The sequence below is a fragment of the Glarea lozoyensis genome (assembly GCF_000409485.1).
Source record: "Glarea lozoyensis ATCC 20868 chromosome Unknown GLAREA1, whole genome shotgun sequence".
In the NCBI taxonomy this organism is placed as follows: domain Eukaryota; kingdom Fungi; phylum Ascomycota; class Leotiomycetes; order Helotiales; family Helotiaceae; genus Glarea; species Glarea lozoyensis.
In genome coordinates this window covers 1,891,444-1,913,920 of record NW_007360983.1, presented here as the reverse complement: position 1 = coordinate 1,913,920, position 22,477 = coordinate 1,891,444, and the positions used below count along the sequence as shown (strand labels likewise).

Sequence of the window (22,477 nt, the reverse complement as noted above, 5' to 3'; positions counted from 1 at the left end):
TACGTGGATTGGATTACTCAAAGACACCGAAGTTAGCTGCACAATGGCGATCTTTGAGAATCGATGTCTTGTTTTACCAGAATTGATCGGAGTAAGGGGCTGCCAACGTCGACCTCTGCCCGCTGAGCATACAGAAAGTTTTGAATTTCAATCCCACACAGACAGCGATACAAAGTCAGTTCTTGAGACATCATTTGTGGTCAATTTAAAATCAAAACCCGATGAAATTGTAGAAATAGCTTGTCGCGCTCGAAATGGCGCAAAAACGCGATTTCAGTACCGTTGGCACACATCACAGTGTCGGTATGGACAGAAGTTGAACTTTGGCGAAAAAGGTCAGCTCAAAATTATTACTCCATTAAGAGGCGGGAAATTATTAGCAGTGTGGAAGGCACACAGCTACATAGTCAATACCCTCAAGGAAGCCGTTGAAAGATTACGCAACCTGGATCTGAGCACTCCGAACGACACTCAGCACTACGAATACATGAGCGATGAGAAAGAAAAATATAGCCCAATACACGTACTGGTCATAAACTCGGCACCCCACAAGCCGGGAACGTCAGCCACACCAGTCATGAGAATCACGGGTAGCGGGGAGGACAATGAGGTAGCATCGCAACAAGTCAGCCCCCCGGTACTCTCATCAGTGAGCAGTGCAAACACTGATCAAAGGTTGTATCGCTGTACACAAATTCATTGTAACGAGAGCTTCAAATGCCTCGCTGATCATGATGTCCACGAGAGAGGGCATCCTCTGCAGCCTCCTCAATATTCTTGCACCATTGAGGAGTATCCCAGGATAGGTTCCAAAGGATTCTACAGCGAGGATAAGTTGTCTGATCACATCAAGCGGGAACATGGTATGTCCCAGGATCTGACTGAACGCATTTCTAGATGAATGGGTGTTACTACTAGCGCGGAAAGCCCTGTAATGCTTAAGATAGTACGGACGGCTTAAGATCGGATTCACTTTTATAATCCCATCCTTCTTTATTTGAGGTAATTATGACCCATGAGAAATGTTCTGGTAAGCTACTGTTTGTCACAACAAGCGCCATATGAGAGTGGCACTTTTTAACCCTTGATGATGTCTCGTCTTCAGTTGATTCCCATGAAATCCCATGTTTGCTGTTTCTGGTACTATGGTTTTGGATGCTGACAGTTGAGCCGCTATGTCGAGCACTTGAACATAAATAACCCCCCTGAGACTGACGAGTTTCCACCGTTGCACCAATATTATGGGCTCCGCTAGAAAGTTCTTCAATATCTAAACAATCTATAACGGTCTTAGGCGACGGCACAGATAATTTTAAGAGATTTGGCCGGTGGTACGGTATATATGCACAACAATGTTTCTGTTCCGTTTTGGCGCAACAAGGCCATTAGAGGGTATTTCCCAGAGGTTAGGAAAAAAAAAAAACCTACAACATTAGAGGGTCATTCATTCTTCTAGAGCGCAGGCAGTCTTAAGGACGATTTTAATCACTTGGATACATTCGAGCCATTTATATTCAACCTGGTTCCTCTCTAATCGCCCTGCATCGTTGATTGTGCATCCTCTGAATCGAAAAAACAAGTATGCTTCCGGCAGCTACAACATAAGCAGCATCTGTGAAGCCTTTTCCCTCATCCTGGGTTGCAAATGAGCGCCAGAGACCCACCGCAAGACTCCCAGTAAAAACCAAAATCCAGCAAAGCATAATGATCCAACACATTCGACAAGTCTGAGAGAGTTGAGTTCTCGGAAGCTGCAATTCGACGGTCGTACTGACTGGGGGCCATTGGGGGGCTAATTGAGGAGTAAATGCTACTTGAGAAGCATTCAAAGGTGGCGGGCTTCTTCTGCGTCGCAAGCCGGTTAGGGTTTCGTGGAACTGGCGATGCTCCAGCAGTTTATCCTTTTCAACCTTATCAAATGAGTTAGAATAGTAATTGTTGAGAAGAGTGCTCTGATAAAAATAAAAATACCATACATCTGTCAGGTCTCGTGGGACCCAGAACTGCCAAACGTCTAAATTCAACTATATATGGTATTGCTATTAGTCTTTTCTGGGAATACAACATATGGGAGACTAACCTTGATATGATAGTCAGATTCTCCGAATAATTCAATGAGAAAAAGCTCAACAGTCGATTGTCGTAATCGATAAAAGGGAACTGCGTCCCAGCGATATGAATCTTCACCCCCGGACGGTAAGGGCTGCGAAAGCAATACAACCGGGTCTTCATCTCCACTATATGGCGCATTACCCGCATCTTGGGAGGTTGAGGATGGGTACGATGGATCGTTTGAATCCTTTTGGGTGATGTTTTCCAACTCCATAATTGGGCCGGCAGGTTGCGAAATTGCAGCCTGTATGAAGGCCTCTAGACTATTCTGCTTATCATATGCTGCGACAGACAAAACTCTTACTCCAAGCGAAACGGTTCTCTTTAGAGGCTTTACTGACACACTTTTGGGGTGTGTAAAGAGATAAGCCGGTTTCATCGTCATTCAGTGAGGCTGAGCTGAAAACTGCTGATCACGTGCAACGAATACTGCCTTCCCATTACTAAGAACATTGAGGTCCAATTTACCTAGCCCTTGATTAGTTCAACCGAAATCGAATCAAAAGTTCACACTGCGTATCATTGGACACTGTTATCTAAGAACTTTGTCCCATTCTCACGTGATGTTAATTTCCATACATCGAGCATGCTCATGTAACTTGTGACATAGAAGGTAGTCAGCAGACCTCAAGTCAGCGGTCTTTACCTCCTGGGGAAAACAAAAACGGAAGACACAAAGTATCATAGAGTTGAAGTTAATAAAGCAATTCAACATGAAGGCTCACATCATCACTGGTGTTGATCTCGTAACTTTGCAATCACCACGGAACTAGAGTCTGGAAACTTCGGAAGTACATTCGTTTCTAAAGATTTTGGCGAGTTATGATGCTTGATATCTGGCGTCAGCCAACTTCTCATTCCATATATTAATGTTACAAATGTCAAATATGCTCACTCAACCTCCAAACGCCAAATCTATATTCTCAACCCCAAAAACCCAACCCAAACCCCGTTCTATGCAAGTGCCAGACTGCACGGCAGAAGAGAAAAGAAAAGTAAACAAAAAAATATGCAACAAGTCAACGCAGCGATTATTCCTCAACCGGTCGGAAGATAACCTTCGTCCTATTCCTCGGATAAATAAAGCTTCGCCATGAGATGAATCTCGATTCCTCCTCATTAACGAGCGACGCATCGAATTTGAGGATGAATTGCCCGATAATCGTCTTCATGGCGGCGGCGGCGTAGAATCGTCCAGGACTGTGGGGATGTGTTAGCTTCTTGCTTCATGTGAAGGATGATAGACGGAAACATACCAAGCCATACGACCAGTACCCCAAACATGCCAATGCTTATTAACATCCGTCAACAAGGAAGGTTCTTGAGCCTCCAGTGACCCGAAGTTTGAGCCTGTGAGCTTTTCCAAGACCGCGGGCTGAACGTGACGGAACCCATTGAACTGGTTTGCTTCAGGGAAATGCGCGTCATCATGTAGCATGGCTCGAAGGGGCGTAACAGCCCAATCACCGACAGCGAGGTGAGTGCCATCTGAGAAGGTGAACGGTGCAATTGCTTGACGACGTGTCGACACTATCATATGATGAGCACAATGTCAGACTGCATGAGTGAAGAAACATACTTGATTCCACGGGAGTTAGGCGAGCGGACTCTTTGATGAAGCTGTCCAATAGAGGGAGGCCTTTACCTGTCCGTTCAAATTCGGAGTAAGCATCGGATCTGAGTTCCGTCCGCAGCGGCTCCGTGTGTTCTGGATGCAGGCACAAGTCGTGCATGGCGAATGCGATCGTCTACGGAGATTAAAAATGTCAGCTTCTAGAACACTTCCTCTTTGGACATATAAGACGGAATGCATACCGTTGTTAGCACATGTACCGATCCAAACCAAATCGCCATCAGCTCGTGAACGATTCTTTCTGCAGACCATGGATTCGATCTTGGGGCAGTTTCCATGATCCATTGAATACAGTCGTGCTGCGAATTATTAGCTCATGTCTGAAATAGGCGATGGGCTCGGCTTTACGCACATGAATTGGGACTTTCTGGCCTAATGCTTTGAGCTCTTTCTCACGAATTCGTTCTTCAGCTATAGGCATCATGGCTTTAAAAATCTCCTTCTGGGACGTCAAAGTTTTTGCGAGTACTTTTCCAAAAATTCTGGTTTTTCAAGTTAGCGGCCGACCCAACGAAACATGTGGGAACATACGGTGCAATCGAGGAGGGCAGTAGTCGAATGATTTCTGCCAAGGCTAGTGTCTGCTCAATATATGCCATGGCGGAGCGCATGAAGTTTTCGTTCTGGCCTGGATTTCATCAGCAACAGGAATAAACACTTTCTCAGTCAAGGTGCTCACAAAGTTCTTGGCCAAAAAAAGCTCTTGCATTCGTCAAGGCGGTCAGCCTCAAGACCATAGGAAGAAGTGGCGAATGCTTTACACCTATTTCTACGTCAGCGCTTATTACTTTCACGTCGAGTAGAGATTTGAGTTTACCGTCTACGGCTGAGTGTGAATCATGCATCTCGTCGATGAGTTTGGAGACAGATACTCGTAGTTCTGGAAGAACTGCGGGTAGGTTATTGGTGAGAAGAGTTCGAAGTGCACGAACAAATCCGACACCCTCTGTACCTCGCCGATCAAACCAATTAAATCCAGCCATGGTATACTTGGGTTGTAACATCTGTTGAAGTCAGCATATAAAGCATCGCATGCTAGAGCTTGTCGTACCTGTTTCGATGCTGCTTGGAGAGACAGGACCGTGTCGGGAGCCGAGTCAACCTCTTTGATGTGTTCTTCCTTGGACACGAAGACATATCGATTGTCGGGTGAGAAGACTTCATATGGGTCGCCGTTTGACTAATTGAAAGTATAAGCTGAGATTCTACCATTTGACACTTGACACTTGACTTTGCCTTACTTTGTTATAACCATCTTGGATAATTGAAGGGCCTTTGATCAAGAATGTCCAGGCTCGCCACCGGTTTCGTATTGTTGCACCCAGGTTAAGTGGATATGACCCTTTACTGGGATGATTCTATAAAACCCATTAGACCCCATGCTGCTATGGTAGCCCTGTGGTTTTTCTTACATCGGTCTTCGTCCCTGGACGCAGGATCCAAGATTTCGGTAACGAGGTCAAGAAAGCAATGACAAGGCCATAAAGTATTATGTTAGAGTAAATATTCGTATCGATACTAAGGAGCGCCATCTTGGAAGTCTCAGCGACGGTATCTGTTGATTGAGATTGAGAATCACCAAGTCCTAGGTTGAAAAATAGTTGACTTGAAGGTTGAAACTTCCAGATTGGCACACCCGCCGCCTTCTATACGCTCTCGCATTAATCTCGCGTTACCGTCAGATCAATCTCCTATTTGGAGGCGCTTGTACATGCGGGCTTCGCTAAAGATTGGAGTGCTAATAGCCCCTGATGCAAGCCAATAGCAGCTGCGTTCGATCCACCCAATCTTTCTCCTGGGTAAGCTGTCGACTCAAGATGACCCAGCCGATTGCCAGCTGGACTGCCAGGTACCGAACCATCTTGAATCAGAGGCATACTGCGAGGCGCAGGCACAGGCGTTCAGGCACTGGCAGGCAGTTGTTGTTCGGCAAGATTGGTTGTACTTCATGATAACAAGGGTAAATGATGCTGGCAACAGCTCCCTTGATGCCGTTATCGTGACACCAACCCTCCAAGCATACGAGTAGCATGCTCACTCATGACGGAAGGAGCGGCGTATCTTGCTAGGTACGCTCTGGAAGATTAGAGCTCCGATGGCCTGGCCAGGATACGTGCGCTTGTCGACTGGAAAGCCTGACGCCATCTGAGACCTTATCGTACCTTCGTACTTTTTCCGCAAGTTGGAAGCTTGACAAAGGACTCGGAAGCGAGATCGACATGCAATGAGACTGAGAACGTATTCGGTTCGGTATCCTTACGCCCCCAGTATACCCACGCCGCTAGACTAGCCGCACCAGCCGCCAAGGTCCGGCATCAGATTTCCAACAACCTCAAGTCCATCTCGCGTACAGGCATATCGAAAGACTGAAGCTCCGGAGGACGCTTATATCCCACAATTGATCCACGTGTGGACTCGGCTCGCGAATCTTATCTTGTCACCCAGCCTACTCGAGTACTGTATTTCACAGTTGAAGGATTCATCCAAGCCGCTAAATGGAGCGGGAAGCCTTAGCCACGGACGCGAGGTTCCCCACATCCAACACATACAGGTAGTTCTGCTTCGTAGTGGAGTGTGTATGGAAATGCTCAGATATTGGAGATCTTATTTAAAAACTGAATCCAAGAGGAAAGTAGCCGAATTATACGAACTCGTTTCCACCGATCGTGATTCGTGAACATGCACACACATAATTGTTGAAAAGTGTTTGGTGGTTCGAAGTAACCTCAAGATAAGGTTGTGGGCAAGGGAGTAATGGTGGGGGTAACAGCGACCGTCTATCCCACTTGCAAGGTTCAGGCAGCGCTCCCAGCCATCAACCCCTCACGCCTCGTGTTTAAACCTTCCTCGTCTGGTGCAACCTCAACTCCCATTCCTCTTCATCACCATCACGTATCCGGGATTCGATTAACTTTGCGCAGTAGCCTGTTCAGCAGCCAATTCAGGTATCCCCGGCGAATGTAGACCGGGTATAGTTGTAGCTGCGAGAGCGCGGAATATAGTGGGTATTTAATAGTTCGGCTCGGGTACTGCTTGTCTTTTGTGTACGATCAGTACCGAATATGTGTTTAGCTAGGATCCGCGGGTAAATGTGACCAGCTAAATCATCTGCATCTTCAAGTTTTAGATTGCTGTCTTGTTCAACTATGTCAGTCACACCGCTGATAGGTAAGACACTGTCGTACGGCGGCTCCTACAAAATCACAGTGTGACACTGAAGTAAGCAGTTGAAGTATGTGACACGCTATAGATCAGCAATATGACGGGTGGAGTGGCTGAAACGGTGCTTATGGTAGCGCTGAGATTATAAATTATAATTGTTAGCAAGATGGGCTGGTTGAGATACGTCCTTCCTCGTTAGGAAGTCCCAAAAGGGGAACTTACGATTGCTGCGAGGCACCACAATTGTTCATATTTCGCTCTTGTTGTATGCAATACCACAGAGGCACGATTTTTGTCACGTTCTAGAATAATTCCTCTGGAACCCCGCACTGCGTATTGGTGTCACTTCCAGGGTCTTCAGGTCCGAATTCTCACGGGAAACAAAACATGCACTTACCTGGTGCATGCAGATCTATAGACCAACCACCAGATAGCATTCCTACCGCTCATGTCAGCATTGTCGCTTCGATCCCACATGGCATTTATGTATTCCACGATTTCACGGAAATGTTCTCAGGCTCCTCGTCAAGAATATTGTGTTTTCCGTCGCAACATTTTGTTTTGTCGACACGTTTCCTTCGGGGCATCAAAAACGTCCTCTCCAGTGCAGCTGACCTTCAAGTGGATCTCGCCGTACATCAGCTGTGAGAATGACTTCAGCAGATATGGGTGCCGCAATGGCTCAGATGGACCTCTCAATCATCCCTCTCGCAACAAACCCATCCGGAGCCCCTCCAAACTTCACCAACCCACCTTCTATGGCAGGAACTGTGTTTGCTGTTGGGCTCTCGCTCTCACTGATTAGTATAGTGTTCGTGTCACTGCGTCTATACACCAACTGGACCAATGCGAGGAGACTGGTTCTTGCTGATTGTACGTTTGCAAGTACCATATATCGGATTTAACTGACAGCATTTACAGATTTTTGTACCTTCGCCTTAATCTTCTTGATTTCGTACTATGCCCTCATCGCTAGTGGTAAGACTCAGAGTTTCGAGCTCCAAACAGAATGATTTGTTAATTTTGATGCAGTTGGCGAGTCTGCCAAACATACATGGGATGTCCCAATGAGCATACTCACTCCCTCGTATCTCAAAAGGATAGCAGCGGAGAACTTTGTCATTGGCCCATCACTATGGGCATCGAAAGCAGCAATTCTTGCATTGTACATTCAACTTTTTGGCAAGACGAATGCCTGGCTTCGATGGACCTCATATATTACAATCTTAGTCACCTTCTGCTTTTATTGGAGTATGGTTCCCTTGGCTGGTGTGTACTGCGTTCCCAAGATTGGTCATGCCTGGGACATGAGTCTCATGGCAAGCTGTGGAAAACTCGCCATTGTGGCACCACTTCAGGGAGCGGTTGGACTCGCAACCGACTTATTTATCTTGATTCTTCCAGCGCCAATTCTTTGGGGTCTGAATCTGCCCCCAAGAAAGAAGCTTGGTGTAACACTCGTATTCCTCGCTGGTACATTGTCAGTATACCTTCCACATCATTCACGGTATATACTTACCAGTGATAGCGCTGTCATTGCCAGTACCGTCTCTCTTTACTATCGAATCAGAACTTGGCTAGGTCATGACCCGACATGGAACGGGTCCATTATTACCATCACCACATTCGTGGAGGGATTTGTAACCGTCATCGTCTCATGCGCTCCAGCAATCTCATGTTTCTGGCTTAACATAGTCACCAAATCAAGCATATACAACAGTATCGTCTCTCCCCGGGGCTCCATGGCCAACTCAGAGAAGGTATCGGACTCCGACGACAATTCTGAGTTTAGCAAAAACAATCGATCTCGCTCGTCGAAACCGAGTTTGTACGGTTCAGCAAATTACGAACACACCGATGCCTTTTATGGGAAGTTAACGACAATGACAGAGGTTCGAGCGGTCCCAGTAGAGCGGACTAGTAAGGAGGGGTTTATTATCAAAGAGACTAGTGTCGACCAGTCTTCTGAGAGGTCATTCAGATCAGACTGATGTACGATTTTATGAATTATGACCATAATGATAACCCAAATATTGAAAAACTTAAAACAGATGAAATGCACATTTTACCATATATGGGACACTCGCCTTCCATGAAGACTTAATTGCATTTATTGGACTCAGGAAACGATCCTTTTTGAAGCAAACGCGTGCACTTGCTCGTCTTTTTGAAATCCCAGAGCCCATAGAATATGCTATTATCCATAAAGCAACGACTCCAATAGCTTTGACCAATTGGTAGTGAAAAGCATACGTCTCAGAAAAACTACGCCAAGTTACTCTCTCGGACGAAGGCCTGACAAATGTTTGCTCTGAAGTGTTTCTCAGCGCCAAAATGTCGTAGCCCCGTCAAATCCTGAGCCTCTTTCCCGAATCGACTGAACGCGGCAGTGGTGCGCCACTCTCAAGGAGAATTTTAGACTCGATGACCAAAATCTTCCGTGACAAACGGAAAGAAATCAGGGTCGCTGCAATGCACATGCAGCATAAGCTTAGCTCGTGATAATCCTTGTTCGCCACGCGATTGCAGAATGCTCCGTCAGAACGCGGAACTTTAACAGAGATTGTCAACATGTGGGGGCTGTGGGGAAACTTTGCGGATTATTATTATGACAACCTTCAACACTAGAGCTCCAGTCACACAATTTACTGTGGGATCAAAATATGGCAATATGCCGCGGATGCGGCGACCCAGGAACGAATCATTTTGCCGCAGCACACTCGTGCACGTTTCGCCGTTCCAGTCAATTATATTTCAGCCCACACAATGAAGTGATCCGGGAATTGACGCTTTCAAGGGCAAAATCGAGGGTTTGACTGCATGGAGGGAATTCGGGCGATTGTATCTAAACGAGAGCCGAAAAAACGTAGGCTTCAAATCGGACAACAAAGAGGAACAGTGGCGTATATCTCGCAAATCAGAAGGCAACGCTGTTGGGAAAAGTACTCCATATACCCTACATCACCACGCGGTGTATCCTTGGTAGTCGTTCGCTGATGGCCCCTGTGTATCGGCCTTCAGACTTTATCCGCATGGGGCGATCCGTCGACCATGGGAAAGTTTGCATGGCATGATCTCCATCGGATCTGCGTGCAAATTCGATGTCTCGAGGATGGGATTTCGCTCGGGGTATTCGGAACCGATAGACTATCGTGGTCTAAATAGCTTCAAAATAGCTTCGATTATCGTTAACGATCTGCGGATATGACCATCTAGGAAGTACAGGCCATCGACTCAGCATGTAACCACACAGTATATCGAAGATCGGATATCGTCACTGCTTTGATACTGATCAGCTCCGAGTCAACTTTGTATGGATATTGAGGAATGGGACTTTACGCAAGGCAAGAGGCATTGCTCCAGAACATCGCGCGTCACTTGCCAAAAGCGATCGAGCTCTCCGGATTCAGCATCTTGGAAACTCCCGACCATTGCGTAGAATACATGTATCAACAAAATGATGATGTATGCTTTGAGAAAGTGAAGCAATTGATGTTCCAGGTCACAATATTCAGAATCGCACATTTCGAACGCGATCCAGCTCCGCACTAGCCTCTTTTAGTAATCTCCGAAATGACTTCTCCGATCCTCGACGTTTTGGACCCGTCTATGTAGGAGCAAAAATACACTCAAGAGTGTCAAAATTTCTCTGAAATATAACTATCATAGCCCAAAGTTATAATGATAGGTAGTTTAGTGCAATTCACCCAATAATAAGGTCGCAACCACCACACTGGGGTGATTTCCTCCCAAATATTGAACTTAGTTTAATAGCAGTATAACATTTCTGATAAATTCAACTTCTAGTTCTGACGGAAACCGAGTAGATTGACCAAGTTCAAGGGCTGACACGTTCAGAGTTCCAATATCCAAGTGTTTGCTAATATGAAATGCCATATAATATCGACCTTCCATCATGGAAAAGTCACGCTCCTGACTTCCTAATTAACTTTTCTTGAACAAATATTTTCAGCTGTTTTAATGATAGAGGTCATTTGGATCGCCGATTCATCGGTGTTTGCCCTTGTTCGTGTTCAAATCGACCCTCCAAGGGTTTCTTATGCTGTTCAATTCTGTCACTTCCGAACCGTGCTCCCTTTTGACTTCATTTTCTTTTTATATTCCACCAAATTTTTTCAATAAGATGAAAGAAATGTGGTTGTACTTTTGACTCTAAAAATAGAAACTAGAAACGACTGATGTATCGGAAGTTCATCTCTAGAAGATTGAAAGATCTGAGAGTTGAGTTAGAATCAATACTCATTTTAACGAGCTCCGCCACTTATACAGATATAGGACTCAGCATCACTTGATCTATTACCGATTGAAAATGGTTTCAAAGTATTATTTCATATGTCTCTAGCTATTATGCTAAAGAAGCTGCTCAAGGAAAAGCGCAGTGTACTTAAGCTGCGAAGATCCAACCGTGTGCTGCGTCTTCTATGTGAGGTGCTTAGTTAGAAAAATAAATAATAAGACGCCTTTCCTGGAACAAAAGATACTGGGCCACCTTTTAGATTTAGGTTTGGTTATGTTTTGGGCAAAGAGTCCTAAAATTAGTGAAACAAACGCGAATTCCAAAGTCATCCTTTAATTTATCCGTAATTCTAAACACAAATGTAGAAAATAGTTCATACTATTCTACTAAGGGTTCCAGTAAGTTTAGAATCAGCTTGAAAAGCGAAACTGCACTTGAGTGCAAACTGTTGGTTGCTCAAATATTAACAACATTCCAAAATTTGTTCGACGCAAATGAGCTTCACTTGCGATCAAGACCTTGAGTCTAGGAGTGCATGATACCCGTCAATCAAGACCTGAAGCCTGTACATGACTTTAGTTGGAAGCTAAAGGACTACGCGTATTTTACGACAAACTCATAGATTGTAGTATGGTCTTACATCGTTGTGTGCCTCATTGCGAATGCCTTGAGTGGAAAAGTACGAATTTAGGAACTGTTTTTTGAGGACCAAAAGATGGCATATCATTCTCCACTTCGGTCAAAAACTTCAATAAATTCTTACCGGCTGTCATGTAATTGATATCAACATTATGATACACTGATGCCCACGAAGACACAAATTATGAGAATTCTATTACAACTATGTTCTATATAACCAGAAGTATAGTATATGTTGGATTTATTTTTCTTCTTTGCTTGTGAACCCAAGCTTTTTTCTGGTGAAGCCTCAAGTCACATCAGCTCTGAACGCTGTGTTTCAATACGCAAATTCAGGAGGGATACAGATGTGTTTTATTTATATTAAAATATAATTCTCGTATCCTTGTATTAAACCTGTCAAGTGTGAACATTAATCATCCAGTAAATCCGTAGTTTTGCTGTGATGGAGGTTTTAAGCAAGTCCCCCCTTTTCTCGCTTAACTATCCAGTTGCAAATTTGGAGCACACTCAGGTCTACCAGAATCTGGTAACTACACAAAATGTGTGCTTGAGCTGAGACTAGACCAATTCATTAATGAATAGTAGCTGCAAAGTAAATAAAAATAGCTAATCTCGAATCCATCGTCTTCCAAGGCGGTTGCTAACTAGTGAGCTTCTTGGAATATCTAAACAGCAGAATTTCTTGCGAAACTAATGTTCTTGTCGATGTCTGGAAACCTGAAAATTGATTTATGTTTAGATGAGTGGGTGCTAGTTTATGTCTTGCATGAAATCAACAGCTTTGCGATGCAGTTGACAGCGGCCGGAATACCTGACCCCAATCTAAATTAACTTCAGTAGTACATTTCAATGCCGTAATAATTATCCCCTTACATTGCCATCTTCCTATAGTCTAGAAGATGATTTATGACACAACCTCATACGAAATAGAGCGATCATGTCCAGATTTCAAAATCTGGAAAATATTCTTCATGAATCCTTTTCGCATACTCCATAACCGTCGGATAACTCCTGATAGCTTTCGTGCTTTTTGGTGAGCTAGACGCTCTGGTTAGCCATATCTTCGCATTCCACTGGATTTTACTTACGCTGTCGTAACAAGTGTTGCAGAAATTGCTCCAAATAGTGCGGTATCAGCTTCCGACGGATGGTCATTACCCAAAACCCAAAATGGCTTTTGGCTTCCCTCCTGCTTCCTCTTTGAATCTATGAGCAGATCTTCAATACTGCCCCAGATCTCAGCTCTAAACTTGCTGACTTCTTCTTCGGTATACCGAGCAGAACCCTGTCCATGAAGTGTTGTAGATACACTGCGATACACGAGAAGACCAACAACTACTTGAACAGGGTATGGCAGTCTCCAAAGAACATGGCCTCGCATGGCGTAATAATTCTCATGCCATTTTTCGCATGCCTTTCTCCCATTAGTAGAGCACTGGGACCTACTCAAAGATACACACTCACTTGGTAAAAATACCATTTATCTTCCAGAAGTGCTCTGATCGCTACATCATGTGCTCTCTCCACCGGACTGAGTCTTGCATTGAGATCTTTCAATAACCCCTCATCAACCAATTTATCCACAATTAAAGCACTGTCGCTTAAAGTTTTCGTCTCTCTTGAAGATGATCCAATGTCAACGTATGGTATTTTCCCTTTTGGAGATTGTTGGACAGATCCAACTTCTGATTTATACTTCAATCCGGCGAATCGGAGTCGAGCCTCGACCTTGACGACAAATGGCGACCACACATAACGGCCTGGACTGTCCCACCCCCGATACAAAGTCACTTGTGGCTGGGATTTTTCAGAGGACATTTCGATAAAGTATATAAAAAGCAATTCGGTCAACAAAAAGATTCATTTGCGACTTTTGACTGTTGTTCCTATTATTATATGGCGGGGCGGACTTCGGGAGGCGGACTTCGGAGCAGCGGCAGAAGAGCCTAAAATGCCCCGAAAGTCCAACATGTCTTGACATTCACTTCACCGAAGCAACAACAAACGACTATTCTCTGAATGGCAGTCCATCGAGAGGGTGCTATAAGGTTCGGTGTCCAAGCATAATGAGGCACAATCATCACAGATGGACCGGGTAGCATGTTATCGGAACGTTAGGTGACTCGGTGAGCATATTCAGAACCAACTTTCGGAGACTCTAACTTTTTGTTGCGGTGGAATTTTGCTGGTCGGTCTGCCAATCGTTCGGACATCCTCAATTCAACGCACGCTTCTGTCCCAATCCCTTTGTCTTCATTTTCATTTTTTGTGGATTCCCGGATATTTAAGGCTCTTGATCATTTTCAGATTCCTTGTTCTTGCCACCACTCGACTGCCTGCCACTTTTTTGGCATTTGGTAAGTGCAGCATGCTGGGCATAGGACATCTAATTCGTGTCGCATAAATTTTTCTTAGTCATGAAAATCTGTGTCTCTTGATTGAGTTCGCTCGTAAGATCATCAGACTTTGCTTATCGCACGATACCACGACACTGTTGGTGGCGCTTGCTGAGCGCGACGCAGCATTATTTGTTCCAGTAGACTTGGCGCTTTGATTCGATAAGTTTCTCACGATGAGAACTAACTTGTTGGATGCATTGGCACCTCGCAGGGCATTTTGTCTTGGAATTCCCTATCGAGATGACAAGCAGGTCTACAGCGGGATGCGATTGCACGTCTTTTCTACTTTAAGCCTGAAGAAAATCTGACCTTTCGAAATTGAAAGTTTCTCTAGTTGAGGAATGGGTGCATTAGTTTCGTTCTGACGACGATGATAATGAGTTAAGTAGCAGACATTCTCGTTCGAGCGACGACTTTTCCTGCCAATATATGGCTCATCTTGAATATAAGTTTCAGGAGTCTGAACCTTCTGTCTTTAAATAGAAGCTGAGGCAGTAAAGCTCTGCGCGACTCAATGCATGTGCTGTTATATTCTGCAGATCCAACAAACAGTCCTGAGATCGTGATGTCAAGGGTCTGCAGAATTTCTGCAGTGGCAGCAAGGACTTGACTGGTCTGGAATCCCTTGAAAAGATCTTCATCAATTGTACGAAATAAAAAGATGTCCATTACAGCTCCTTGCACGGGTGTCTTTACACAATAAGGCTAGAATCGATATATATTGGTGCCAGAGTTTGGCTCGCTTACCATCGCCTTGCCTTGCTACGTTAGGCAATGCCCTCTTCATTGCTGAGCTCCAGGTCAAAGATATCGCGAGGGCTTTAAATGAACATAGTTATTTGCTTGGAGGCTTGAACTACTTTACGAAGCCCCTCTTTGTCTTTCGTCAGCACCTTTACAACCTCTTCCAATCGGACAGCGCCCGGAAATATTATGTACGGTAATGAACATTGATTGGTTTCAACGATGAAGAACATCGAAAGCCAATCAATAGCAAGCGGAATGAAAGCACTAATCCACTTCCCCCATAGACGGAGTTGGCGGACCGGAAGTAGCCGGGCCATCCCGTGAAGTAAGCTCAGCGTAGCATCTATGGTTCAAAAGTGCTGATGCATTATCCTATACGTTAACGACATTTCCCCGCATTCGTAATCAGTTCTAGAGCTTATCTAGAAAATGCTTTCGTAAAAGCCTCCAGCTTGAAATGTTTGACGCCTCCTGTACGTCAACGGGGCTGAGGCAACTTTTCTGATTGCTTAATCAGAGAAAGGCAAATGGATTTTCGAGATCGTCTGAACTGTTTCTACAGCAAAAACTATTGGAACAGATCAGAAGGATATCAAGATTTAAAACCAGACAGTTTTCCTTTGTAGCTTGGATGATAGGTAACTCCATGATTGATTGACCAGTTGTGACTCAAGGCTTTCTCGGAGAAAAGACGTAAGCATCTAATGAAATTACCAGGCTACTCGGTCTAAGGGCAGGTTATCCAACAAAAAGCAGAGGCAACCATTTCAGAAGCCACCACGCGCCCTGTGCCGACTGGTGATCATAAATCTTTTGCACTCTTTTGCGTCTAATAGGTCAAGTGGTTTTAGAAAATGGTCGCAGCCGTGGGCAAGCGCTTACTTCACTGCGCCCATTGTTGTTTAGTCTGAGTTGCTTTTCGAATCTCAAGGAGGGAAGCAGATCTGGGAAATTCTGACTTTATGGAGATTTTTTCCTTTTTCAATTTGTCAAATTCCTGGCCAACTTCTTCTTTTGGTGGAACTGGAAGTTTACGTCTTAATCGGGGTTAAGTCTTACATTAAGAAACTAGTTTTATCAAAAAGGGCGACATCCTCTGGGTTGTTCTTAAATCCCTCTTCTCGCTACTGCTTTAGCGAAACTTACTGTTATTGCATAGAAGTTCCAACCCAAGGTAGTTGAGCTTAGCTTATTCCTTATCTTTGACGAGAACAGAACTTCAAACAGTAAGATCAATCTTGGAATGTTAAGACTCTCGTGCTGAAAAGGTACGGATACTGTCGGCGATACCAGGCGCAATCCTTTTGTATTGCTGTCAGCGAAGTCAAGTCTGTACCGGACTACAATGGCTTTGGCATATAACGAGGCAGTGGAATCTATGCGAAAGAAAGAGTATCCTATGCTACAAGGTAAGCTCCTAAATAATTTGCTCCATTCCAAACGCACTCCAATCATTAAGCAACACAAAAGTATGCTTTTGCAAGCTCAAAATCTCCGCTTGCCAGAGATTGGCTAGGATGAAATCACGTCATATTAGACGATCACTGACCATGTGTGTAGGAAAAGTCTATTTGGACCATGGAGGAACGACAGTTTACTCCAAATCCCTGGTACATCGATTTTCAGAGAAACTTACGTCGAACTTATATGGTAATCCTCATTCCGAGTCCGATCCAGCCGCGTTATCAGGCCAAGAAGTAGACAAGATCAGAGAACAAGCACTTTTGTTCTTCAACGCAAATCCCGAACACTTCGATCTCATCTTCACTGCCAATGCTACTGCTGCAATTAAGCTCGTCGGCGAAAGCTTTCGTGACCTTGCCTCGGGGTCATCCTCAGGAACTTTCTCTTATACCTACCACAAGGATTCTCACACAAGCCTTGTCGGTTTACGGAATCTGGCAGACGAAGACCACAAATGTTTAACGAGTGATGAAGAAGTTGAAGAGTGGCTCAGCGGACAAGAGCACAATCCTAATTGCAACGACAATGTCCCCGGGCTTTTCGCATATCCAGGTCAATCAAACATGACTGGTCGAAGACTTCCTCTAAGCTGGCCACGAAGACTAAGATTTGCCTCTGCCAACCAAAATATTTACTCGCTTCTCGACGCTGCGGCGTTAGCAACGACAAGTCCTCTCGACTTTCGGGATCCACATTCAGCTCCCGATTTCACTGCTGTTTCGTTTTACAAGATTTTCGGTTTTCCTGATCTGGGAGGACTGATAGTCCGGCGAGCTACAGGTCACGTCCTGACATGGAGGAAATACTTTGGTGGCGGAACAGTCAATATGTTGACCGTTTTGGATGAGTCTAGAGTGGAAAGAAAGGATGCTACGATCCATGATGCGTTGGAGGATGGGACATTACCTTTCCATAACATTATCGCTCTTGGCTGTGCTATAGACGTACATCACGAGCTGTATGGGAGTATGTCACTAGTCTCCAAGCACACGAATTTTCTTGCGCAACGGCTCTACAGAGGAATATTGTCACTTCAACATGGTAATGGAAGAAGAGTGTGTATTGTACACAACGACAACAAAGATGATTCTGCATACGATGATGCTGCTCTACAGGGTGCAACTGTCGCCTTTAATGTCGTTAATGCGTATGGGAGATACTTTGGCCACCCGAGCGTGGAACGTCTTGCCAATGAGAACAGTATCTATCTGAGATCAGGTGGTCTTTGCAACCCAGGCGGTATCGCACACTACTTAAGAATTGAACCTTGGCAGTTCAAGAGAGCATGGTCTGCGGGGTATCGCTGTGGTGGTGCATCACCATTGGAAGTGATTTCTGGAAAACCAATTGGTGTTGTGAGAGCCAGTTTGGGTGCGATGAGCACAATTTCAGACGTAGATAACCTTATAGACTTCCTCAGGTCAAATTTTCGAGAGGAAAGTCAAAACCTAGGATTTCGGCAAATGCCAGAGAAAACAACTAATACTTCACGAAGCCCGACTTTACGACATCATATTCTGAAAGAGCCGATGGGACATGCTCCTAGGGTCGAAGAGTTTATGCAGAACCGCTCACATGTATCAGACGGGGAGAAGATGGATATTCCCGAAAAGGTTCCCAAAAGCCGCAACAGGTCTTGTTGGAGTGTTGCTGGTTTGCTTTTGAGAAAGCACACCAAGTCTGCTTTACCACCTGAAATAGACAACAACAAGGCTGCTGCTATAAAATCTCAAAAATGGACGATATGAAATGGTCATCATTCAAAAGAGTTCGATGGAGCTAAAAGTCGTTGCGAAGGAATACTGGAAGACCAGAGAATGGTTGTTAGGAACGTAACTTCAAAAGGGGTCATTTGTTTGGAATTTTGGATACCCACTTCGTTGGTGTGAAAGGATTCAGTCAAAACTTATGAGTGGGTTGAGTCGATTGGGCGACTGTAGTATCTTCTGTTTTTAAAGGAGTTGCAAAAAACAAATTCATTGGTAGTCTTCGAGCTTTTCTCTGGCCCAGTCTGTCTACTGATACTTCTCTCATCAATCGAAGCTCAAAAGTGGTGTTTTCAAAATGAATAGATACAAAATTACCAACAAAACCAAAACCGACACTTTACATGTTGCTAACCCATATCCTGCGTCCATATCCATAACCATACCCATTCCAACCCAGCAAAATAACTCCAAAAAGAATAAAACCATTCCAAAACCTAAGCTTTCGCCGTAAACTGACTATCCTTCTCCAACCACTTCTTGAACGTCAAAAGCTCAGAGTCCGACTCCCTCAACTTCCCAATATCAGCCCGGTACCCATCCGATGCGAACCAATCCAACATCCTAGCAATCTCAGGGATTGCCCATCTCAAAGCAGAGGCCAAAATGCCATACGTTGTTCCGGCAGGAGAACCAGTTGAGGACTTCAGTTGATCACTGAGTTGCGAGAACGTCATCTCCTCACCAGCAAGTCCGACAGCCTTACGGTCCCAGCGTTCGGGCTTCACGAATGCCTTCTCCGCATACCTCCCAACATCACGAGTGGCGACCCATTGCATCGGTGTCTGTCCAAGAGCGTTTTTGAGAGCTGTGAAGAAGACAGTAGTTTCGAAACCTGGCTTCATGTTCTCCATGAGTGCCACTGGTCGAAGGATTGTCCACTTCATAGATTTGTCTGCGTTATCTCGCAAATGTTGCTCGATGAAGTACTTGCTCTTGAAATGGTCGACTGGCGTCTGATTGGTCCAGCTCTTCTCATCTCCTCCTCTCTCGACGCTGCTATACACAAAAGTTTCCACTTTGTTCTTGATAGCTTCATCAATCATAGCCTTTCCCTGGCGCACTTCGCTGTCAAAGGTCACGCCTTTCCCCTCACTGACTTGCACCGAGAACACGCCCCAGATATTCTTGTTGCCGGCGTCTTTTGCAGCTTCAAAGAGTTTGGGCGCATCATCCATATTCCCCTCGACAATCTTGATGTTTGGAAATCGCTCCAGCAAACCCTTTGCGGCCGCTCCAGAGGCATTTCTCGTGACCGCAAGGATCTGGAACTCCTCATTGTTGGCAAGAGCCTCAACAACCGCGCCACCCTGCTTTCCAGTTGCGCCTGTCACTAAAATGGTCTTTGGGCGGGTAATTGTGTTCGACATTCTCGTAGATTTTTACACTTTTCTGGCTTTCGTGGGAATCTGATTCTCGCTTCTCCCCGCCCTACATATGCTTCAGAAAGCGAATGACACACTTTGGTAACCCATTTTGAGACTCCCTGGTAGATTGCTAGAGTGAAGTAGGAAGACGGAGGTACGGTTCAATAACCGCTATTACCAGCCAGTTGTTTTCGGTACTCGGTGTCACACAGCGTGTTGATTGATGTCCGGACTCCCCCAATCCACCCCGCGCGATTAGCCTTCCTACGGAAGTGGCTCCGCAATGCACCACGACTCCAGATTATCGGACAAAACTGTCTCTAAATTAAGTATCGCATATTTGGGATTTGAGCGAGTTTATTACTGTGCGACTATGACTTGCGAAGTGTAGCAGTTGCATATTGTCCATTTCCTCGTGTCACTATCAGTTTTCAACACATTAATTGAGTTTGCGAAACTCCTTACCATCAAGAATATCAGAAATGTCAAGCACGCGTAGAAATGAACCTCAAACAGCAGCAATTTCCTCAACCAATCCCTCAGCACGCATGAAAACCGCACAAGCAGTTCTCCATGGCTACAGCACTCTCAAGCCCGAAGACATGCTAGCCCCCCTCTCACCAACCTTCACCCACAAAGTCCTCCCCGCCTCCCTCAACATGCCAGCACGGGATCTCGAAGCCTTCAAAGTGCACGCCGGCCGCATCGGCTCCATATTCAGCAGTTTCAAAATGGTTCCTCAACGCATGTTTGAGGATCCAGATAGGAATTCAGTGGTGATTTACGCCAAGATGATTGGGGAGCTGACGCAGTTGGGACCGTGGGAGAATGAGTGTTTTATGACGATGAAGATGAGTGAGAATGGGGAGAAGGTGGAGGAGATTACGGAGTTTGTGGATAGTGCGAAGGCAAAGTTGTTGCATGAGAAGTTGAGTGGGTTGGGGAAGAGTAATGTTATGAGGGATGGAAAGGGAGGGTTTGCGAAGAGTTTGAATCTTGGGTTGGATAAGTGGTTAATGTTGGGCTATGTGCTTATTTTGGTGATGTTCTTGTACGGGAAGTTTTAAGTAATTAGTATTGAGAAACTCTACTTCTTAATTGTTTGGATAAATAATTGATTTGTTCATGGTGTTCGGATGGAGCTTTCATTTAGTATGCTCAAGGAACAAGTGTTATCAGACCTTTTCTTGATTTTGTTAGTCATTTTGAAACTCTTGAGGACCTTATTGGCGCATTCTTGAGTTATTACCGATATCTACATGTTCTCGGTGTGGTATCAACAAGCTCGACACACCGAGACATACATGTATCGCCGACTACGTTTAAGCGAGATAGACATCTCAAGCTGAAAAAGCACAATCGCATACACAGTGGCTTGGATAATACATACTTTCAATATTTCAATAGTTTAATTTGACTACTACTATTCTTTGCGATACCACCAATTGCTTATCATATTTACAACCCCTGTCACGAATCAGACTTTCACACATCCACTTCACCCCCAAACCACCCCCCTCAACCTCTCGCTTAATTCCACCCCAGCCCCACATCTTCCACTCTCACCAAATACAACATCTAACAACCCATCCACCAGCTCAAATAAATTGAGAAAGCGCAATAGTCCCACTAAGAAGCGGCACCACAACGCGAACCAAATTCCAATTCCCCCACTTCCTCAACACCGCCTCCCCATCCTTCAACTGACCCTTCAAACTCGTAATCCCCGCCCTCTTCGCCTCCATACTCTCCACATTCAAACTCGCCAACTTATCATTAAGCGGCTGCATGTTAACCGCCGAGTGCACGATACCAATCAGGTTGCTAACCGCGCAGAAAGCGAAGAGTCGGTAGTCGCCGAGCGCGGCGGCGTTGTTGTAGGATACAATGGCCGAGTAGAGGTAGGAGAGGAAGCCGAGAGTTGAGATGGGCCGGAAGAAGACGTTGCCTACGGCCCAGCAGTGTGGCCATTGTTTTCCGAGGAGGGTGGCGCGGCTGCTGTAGTCGGGGGAGGAGGGTGGTGGGAAGTCTGCTAGGAGGGCGGGGATGGTCATGAAGGATTGGGTTATGGCATTTCCTGAGATTGTTAGTTTATTGGGATGATGATGGGGTTTTGGTGTTGACGTTACCGAAGAGGGTGTATGAGAAGGCAATGCTCGTGCCAAGCACGATACGCTGTAAAGTGAGGACAGTCATTTTGGGTGAAGTAATGAGAGAAGTTTCTGGTTGATACTAAAGAGGTTGAAGTTGTATGAGTGATTGTCTACACATCTCGTCGTACGCCCAGATACCTACATATATCTCTCCTTAGCGAGACCACCGACAGTAGTATCTCACGCAAGTTTCACTCCACTGGACATATCGGACTGCCGACGACCGAGCTGTTTCGCTTCACTTCGTACTTACGAAGTCGGACACTGGCAACATATAACCTTGTGGGCCTCATAGTACTCGGTACTCACGAACACCGACCAAAAATGGCAAAATAGCGCGAGGGTGACACGACTCCGTGATTGGTAGGTCAATGATGACAGGCGTTCTGCACGAAAAACATGGCTTCGATCAGTCATCACGATAAACGAATGGCCTCATCTAAACCCACAAAGTTGCATATCATGTGGAAATGTTCTTTTTGGACGCTCGTATGCTGTATGCGTCCTGCTTAGATTAAGATGGACGTCCGTAGCGTCGGCTTAGTGCCAAGTCTTGACCTCGCTTCGACCGATCCCCCCTGACCCACCCAGATCTGCTGAATGTGAACCCTGGCCTGGCTTGGTTGCTGAACCTTAATCTCGGGAAATATGTACTTGGTGTTTCCGAAGAAGTTGACGATAGTATGGAGTAAAGATTTAGATGGTGAGGTGGTTAGATAGCGGTTGTTCAGTAACTTTGTTTGGGAATTGGAAAGTGATTGACGCATTACCACG

The 22,477-nt window shown here is 45.2% G+C and overlaps 9 protein-coding genes across 9 annotated transcripts; 4 read left to right on the top strand and 5 right to left on the bottom strand.

Moving 5' to 3' along the window:
* Window positions 1-43: 43 nt before the first annotated feature.
* On the top strand, window positions 44-901 carry GLAREA_09277 (uncharacterized protein; the record flags this gene model as incomplete). Its single annotated transcript, XM_008078238.1, has 1 exon — window positions 44-901. One exon carries the CDS (start codon window positions 44-46, stop codon window positions 899-901), a length of 858 nt encoding a protein of 285 aa, XP_008076429.1.
* A 613-nt stretch (window positions 902-1,514) lies between these two features.
* Window positions 1,515-2,497, bottom strand: GLAREA_09276 (uncharacterized protein; the record flags this gene model as incomplete). The annotated part of the gene is made up of 3 exons (XM_008078237.1): window positions 1,515-1,910; window positions 1,977-2,024; window positions 2,081-2,497. The coding sequence occupies 3 exons, from the start codon at window positions 2,495-2,497 to the stop codon at window positions 1,515-1,517; spliced, it is 861 nt and encodes a 286-aa protein (XP_008076428.1).
* A 646-nt stretch (window positions 2,498-3,143) lies between these two features.
* Window positions 3,144-5,277, bottom strand: GLAREA_09275 (Cytochrome P450; the record flags this gene model as incomplete). The annotated part of the gene is made up of 10 exons (XM_008078236.1): window positions 3,144-3,312; window positions 3,369-3,642; window positions 3,692-3,860; window positions 3,928-4,044; window positions 4,098-4,227; window positions 4,277-4,373; window positions 4,425-4,749; window positions 4,797-4,925; window positions 4,987-5,103; window positions 5,158-5,277. 10 exons carry the CDS (start codon window positions 5,275-5,277, stop codon window positions 3,144-3,146), a joined length of 1,647 nt encoding a protein of 548 aa, XP_008076427.1.
* Window positions 5,278-7,584: 2,307 nt separating this feature from the next.
* GLAREA_09274 (uncharacterized protein) lies at window positions 7,585-8,898 on the top strand (the record flags this gene model as incomplete). Its single annotated transcript, XM_008078235.1, has 4 exons — window positions 7,585-7,780; window positions 7,829-7,885; window positions 7,940-8,387; window positions 8,436-8,898. 4 exons carry the CDS (start codon window positions 7,585-7,587, stop codon window positions 8,896-8,898), a joined length of 1,164 nt encoding a protein of 387 aa, XP_008076426.1.
* A 3,844-nt stretch (window positions 8,899-12,742) lies between these two features.
* On the bottom strand, window positions 12,743-13,625 carry GLAREA_09273 (Thioredoxin-like protein; the record flags this gene model as incomplete). Its single annotated transcript, XM_008078234.1, has 3 exons — window positions 12,743-12,845; window positions 12,896-13,221; window positions 13,272-13,625. The coding sequence occupies 3 exons, from the start codon at window positions 13,623-13,625 to the stop codon at window positions 12,743-12,745; spliced, it is 783 nt and encodes a 260-aa protein (XP_008076425.1).
* Window positions 13,626-16,298: 2,673 nt separating this feature from the next.
* Window positions 16,299-18,165, top strand: GLAREA_09272 (PLP-dependent transferase; the record flags this gene model as incomplete). Its single annotated transcript, XM_008078233.1, has 2 exons — window positions 16,299-16,362; window positions 16,514-18,165. The coding sequence occupies 2 exons, from the start codon at window positions 16,299-16,301 to the stop codon at window positions 18,163-18,165; spliced, it is 1,716 nt and encodes a 571-aa protein (XP_008076424.1).
* Window positions 18,166-18,620: 455 nt separating this feature from the next.
* Window positions 18,621-19,553, bottom strand: GLAREA_09271 (NAD(P)-binding Rossmann-fold containing protein; the record flags this gene model as incomplete). The annotated part of the gene is made up of 1 exon (XM_008078232.1): window positions 18,621-19,553. One exon carries the CDS (start codon window positions 19,551-19,553, stop codon window positions 18,621-18,623), a length of 933 nt encoding a protein of 310 aa, XP_008076423.1.
* Window positions 19,554-20,032: 479 nt separating this feature from the next.
* On the top strand, window positions 20,033-20,617 carry GLAREA_09270 (uncharacterized protein; the record flags this gene model as incomplete). Its single annotated transcript, XM_008078231.1, has 1 exon — window positions 20,033-20,617. The coding sequence occupies one exon, from the start codon at window positions 20,033-20,035 to the stop codon at window positions 20,615-20,617; it is 585 nt and encodes a 194-aa protein (XP_008076422.1).
* A 531-nt stretch (window positions 20,618-21,148) lies between these two features.
* GLAREA_09269 (uncharacterized protein) lies at window positions 21,149-21,746 on the bottom strand (the record flags this gene model as incomplete). Its single annotated transcript, XM_008078230.1, has 2 exons — window positions 21,149-21,627; window positions 21,680-21,746. 2 exons carry the CDS (start codon window positions 21,744-21,746, stop codon window positions 21,149-21,151), a joined length of 546 nt encoding a protein of 181 aa, XP_008076421.1.
* Window positions 21,747-22,477: the final 731 nt, after the last annotated feature.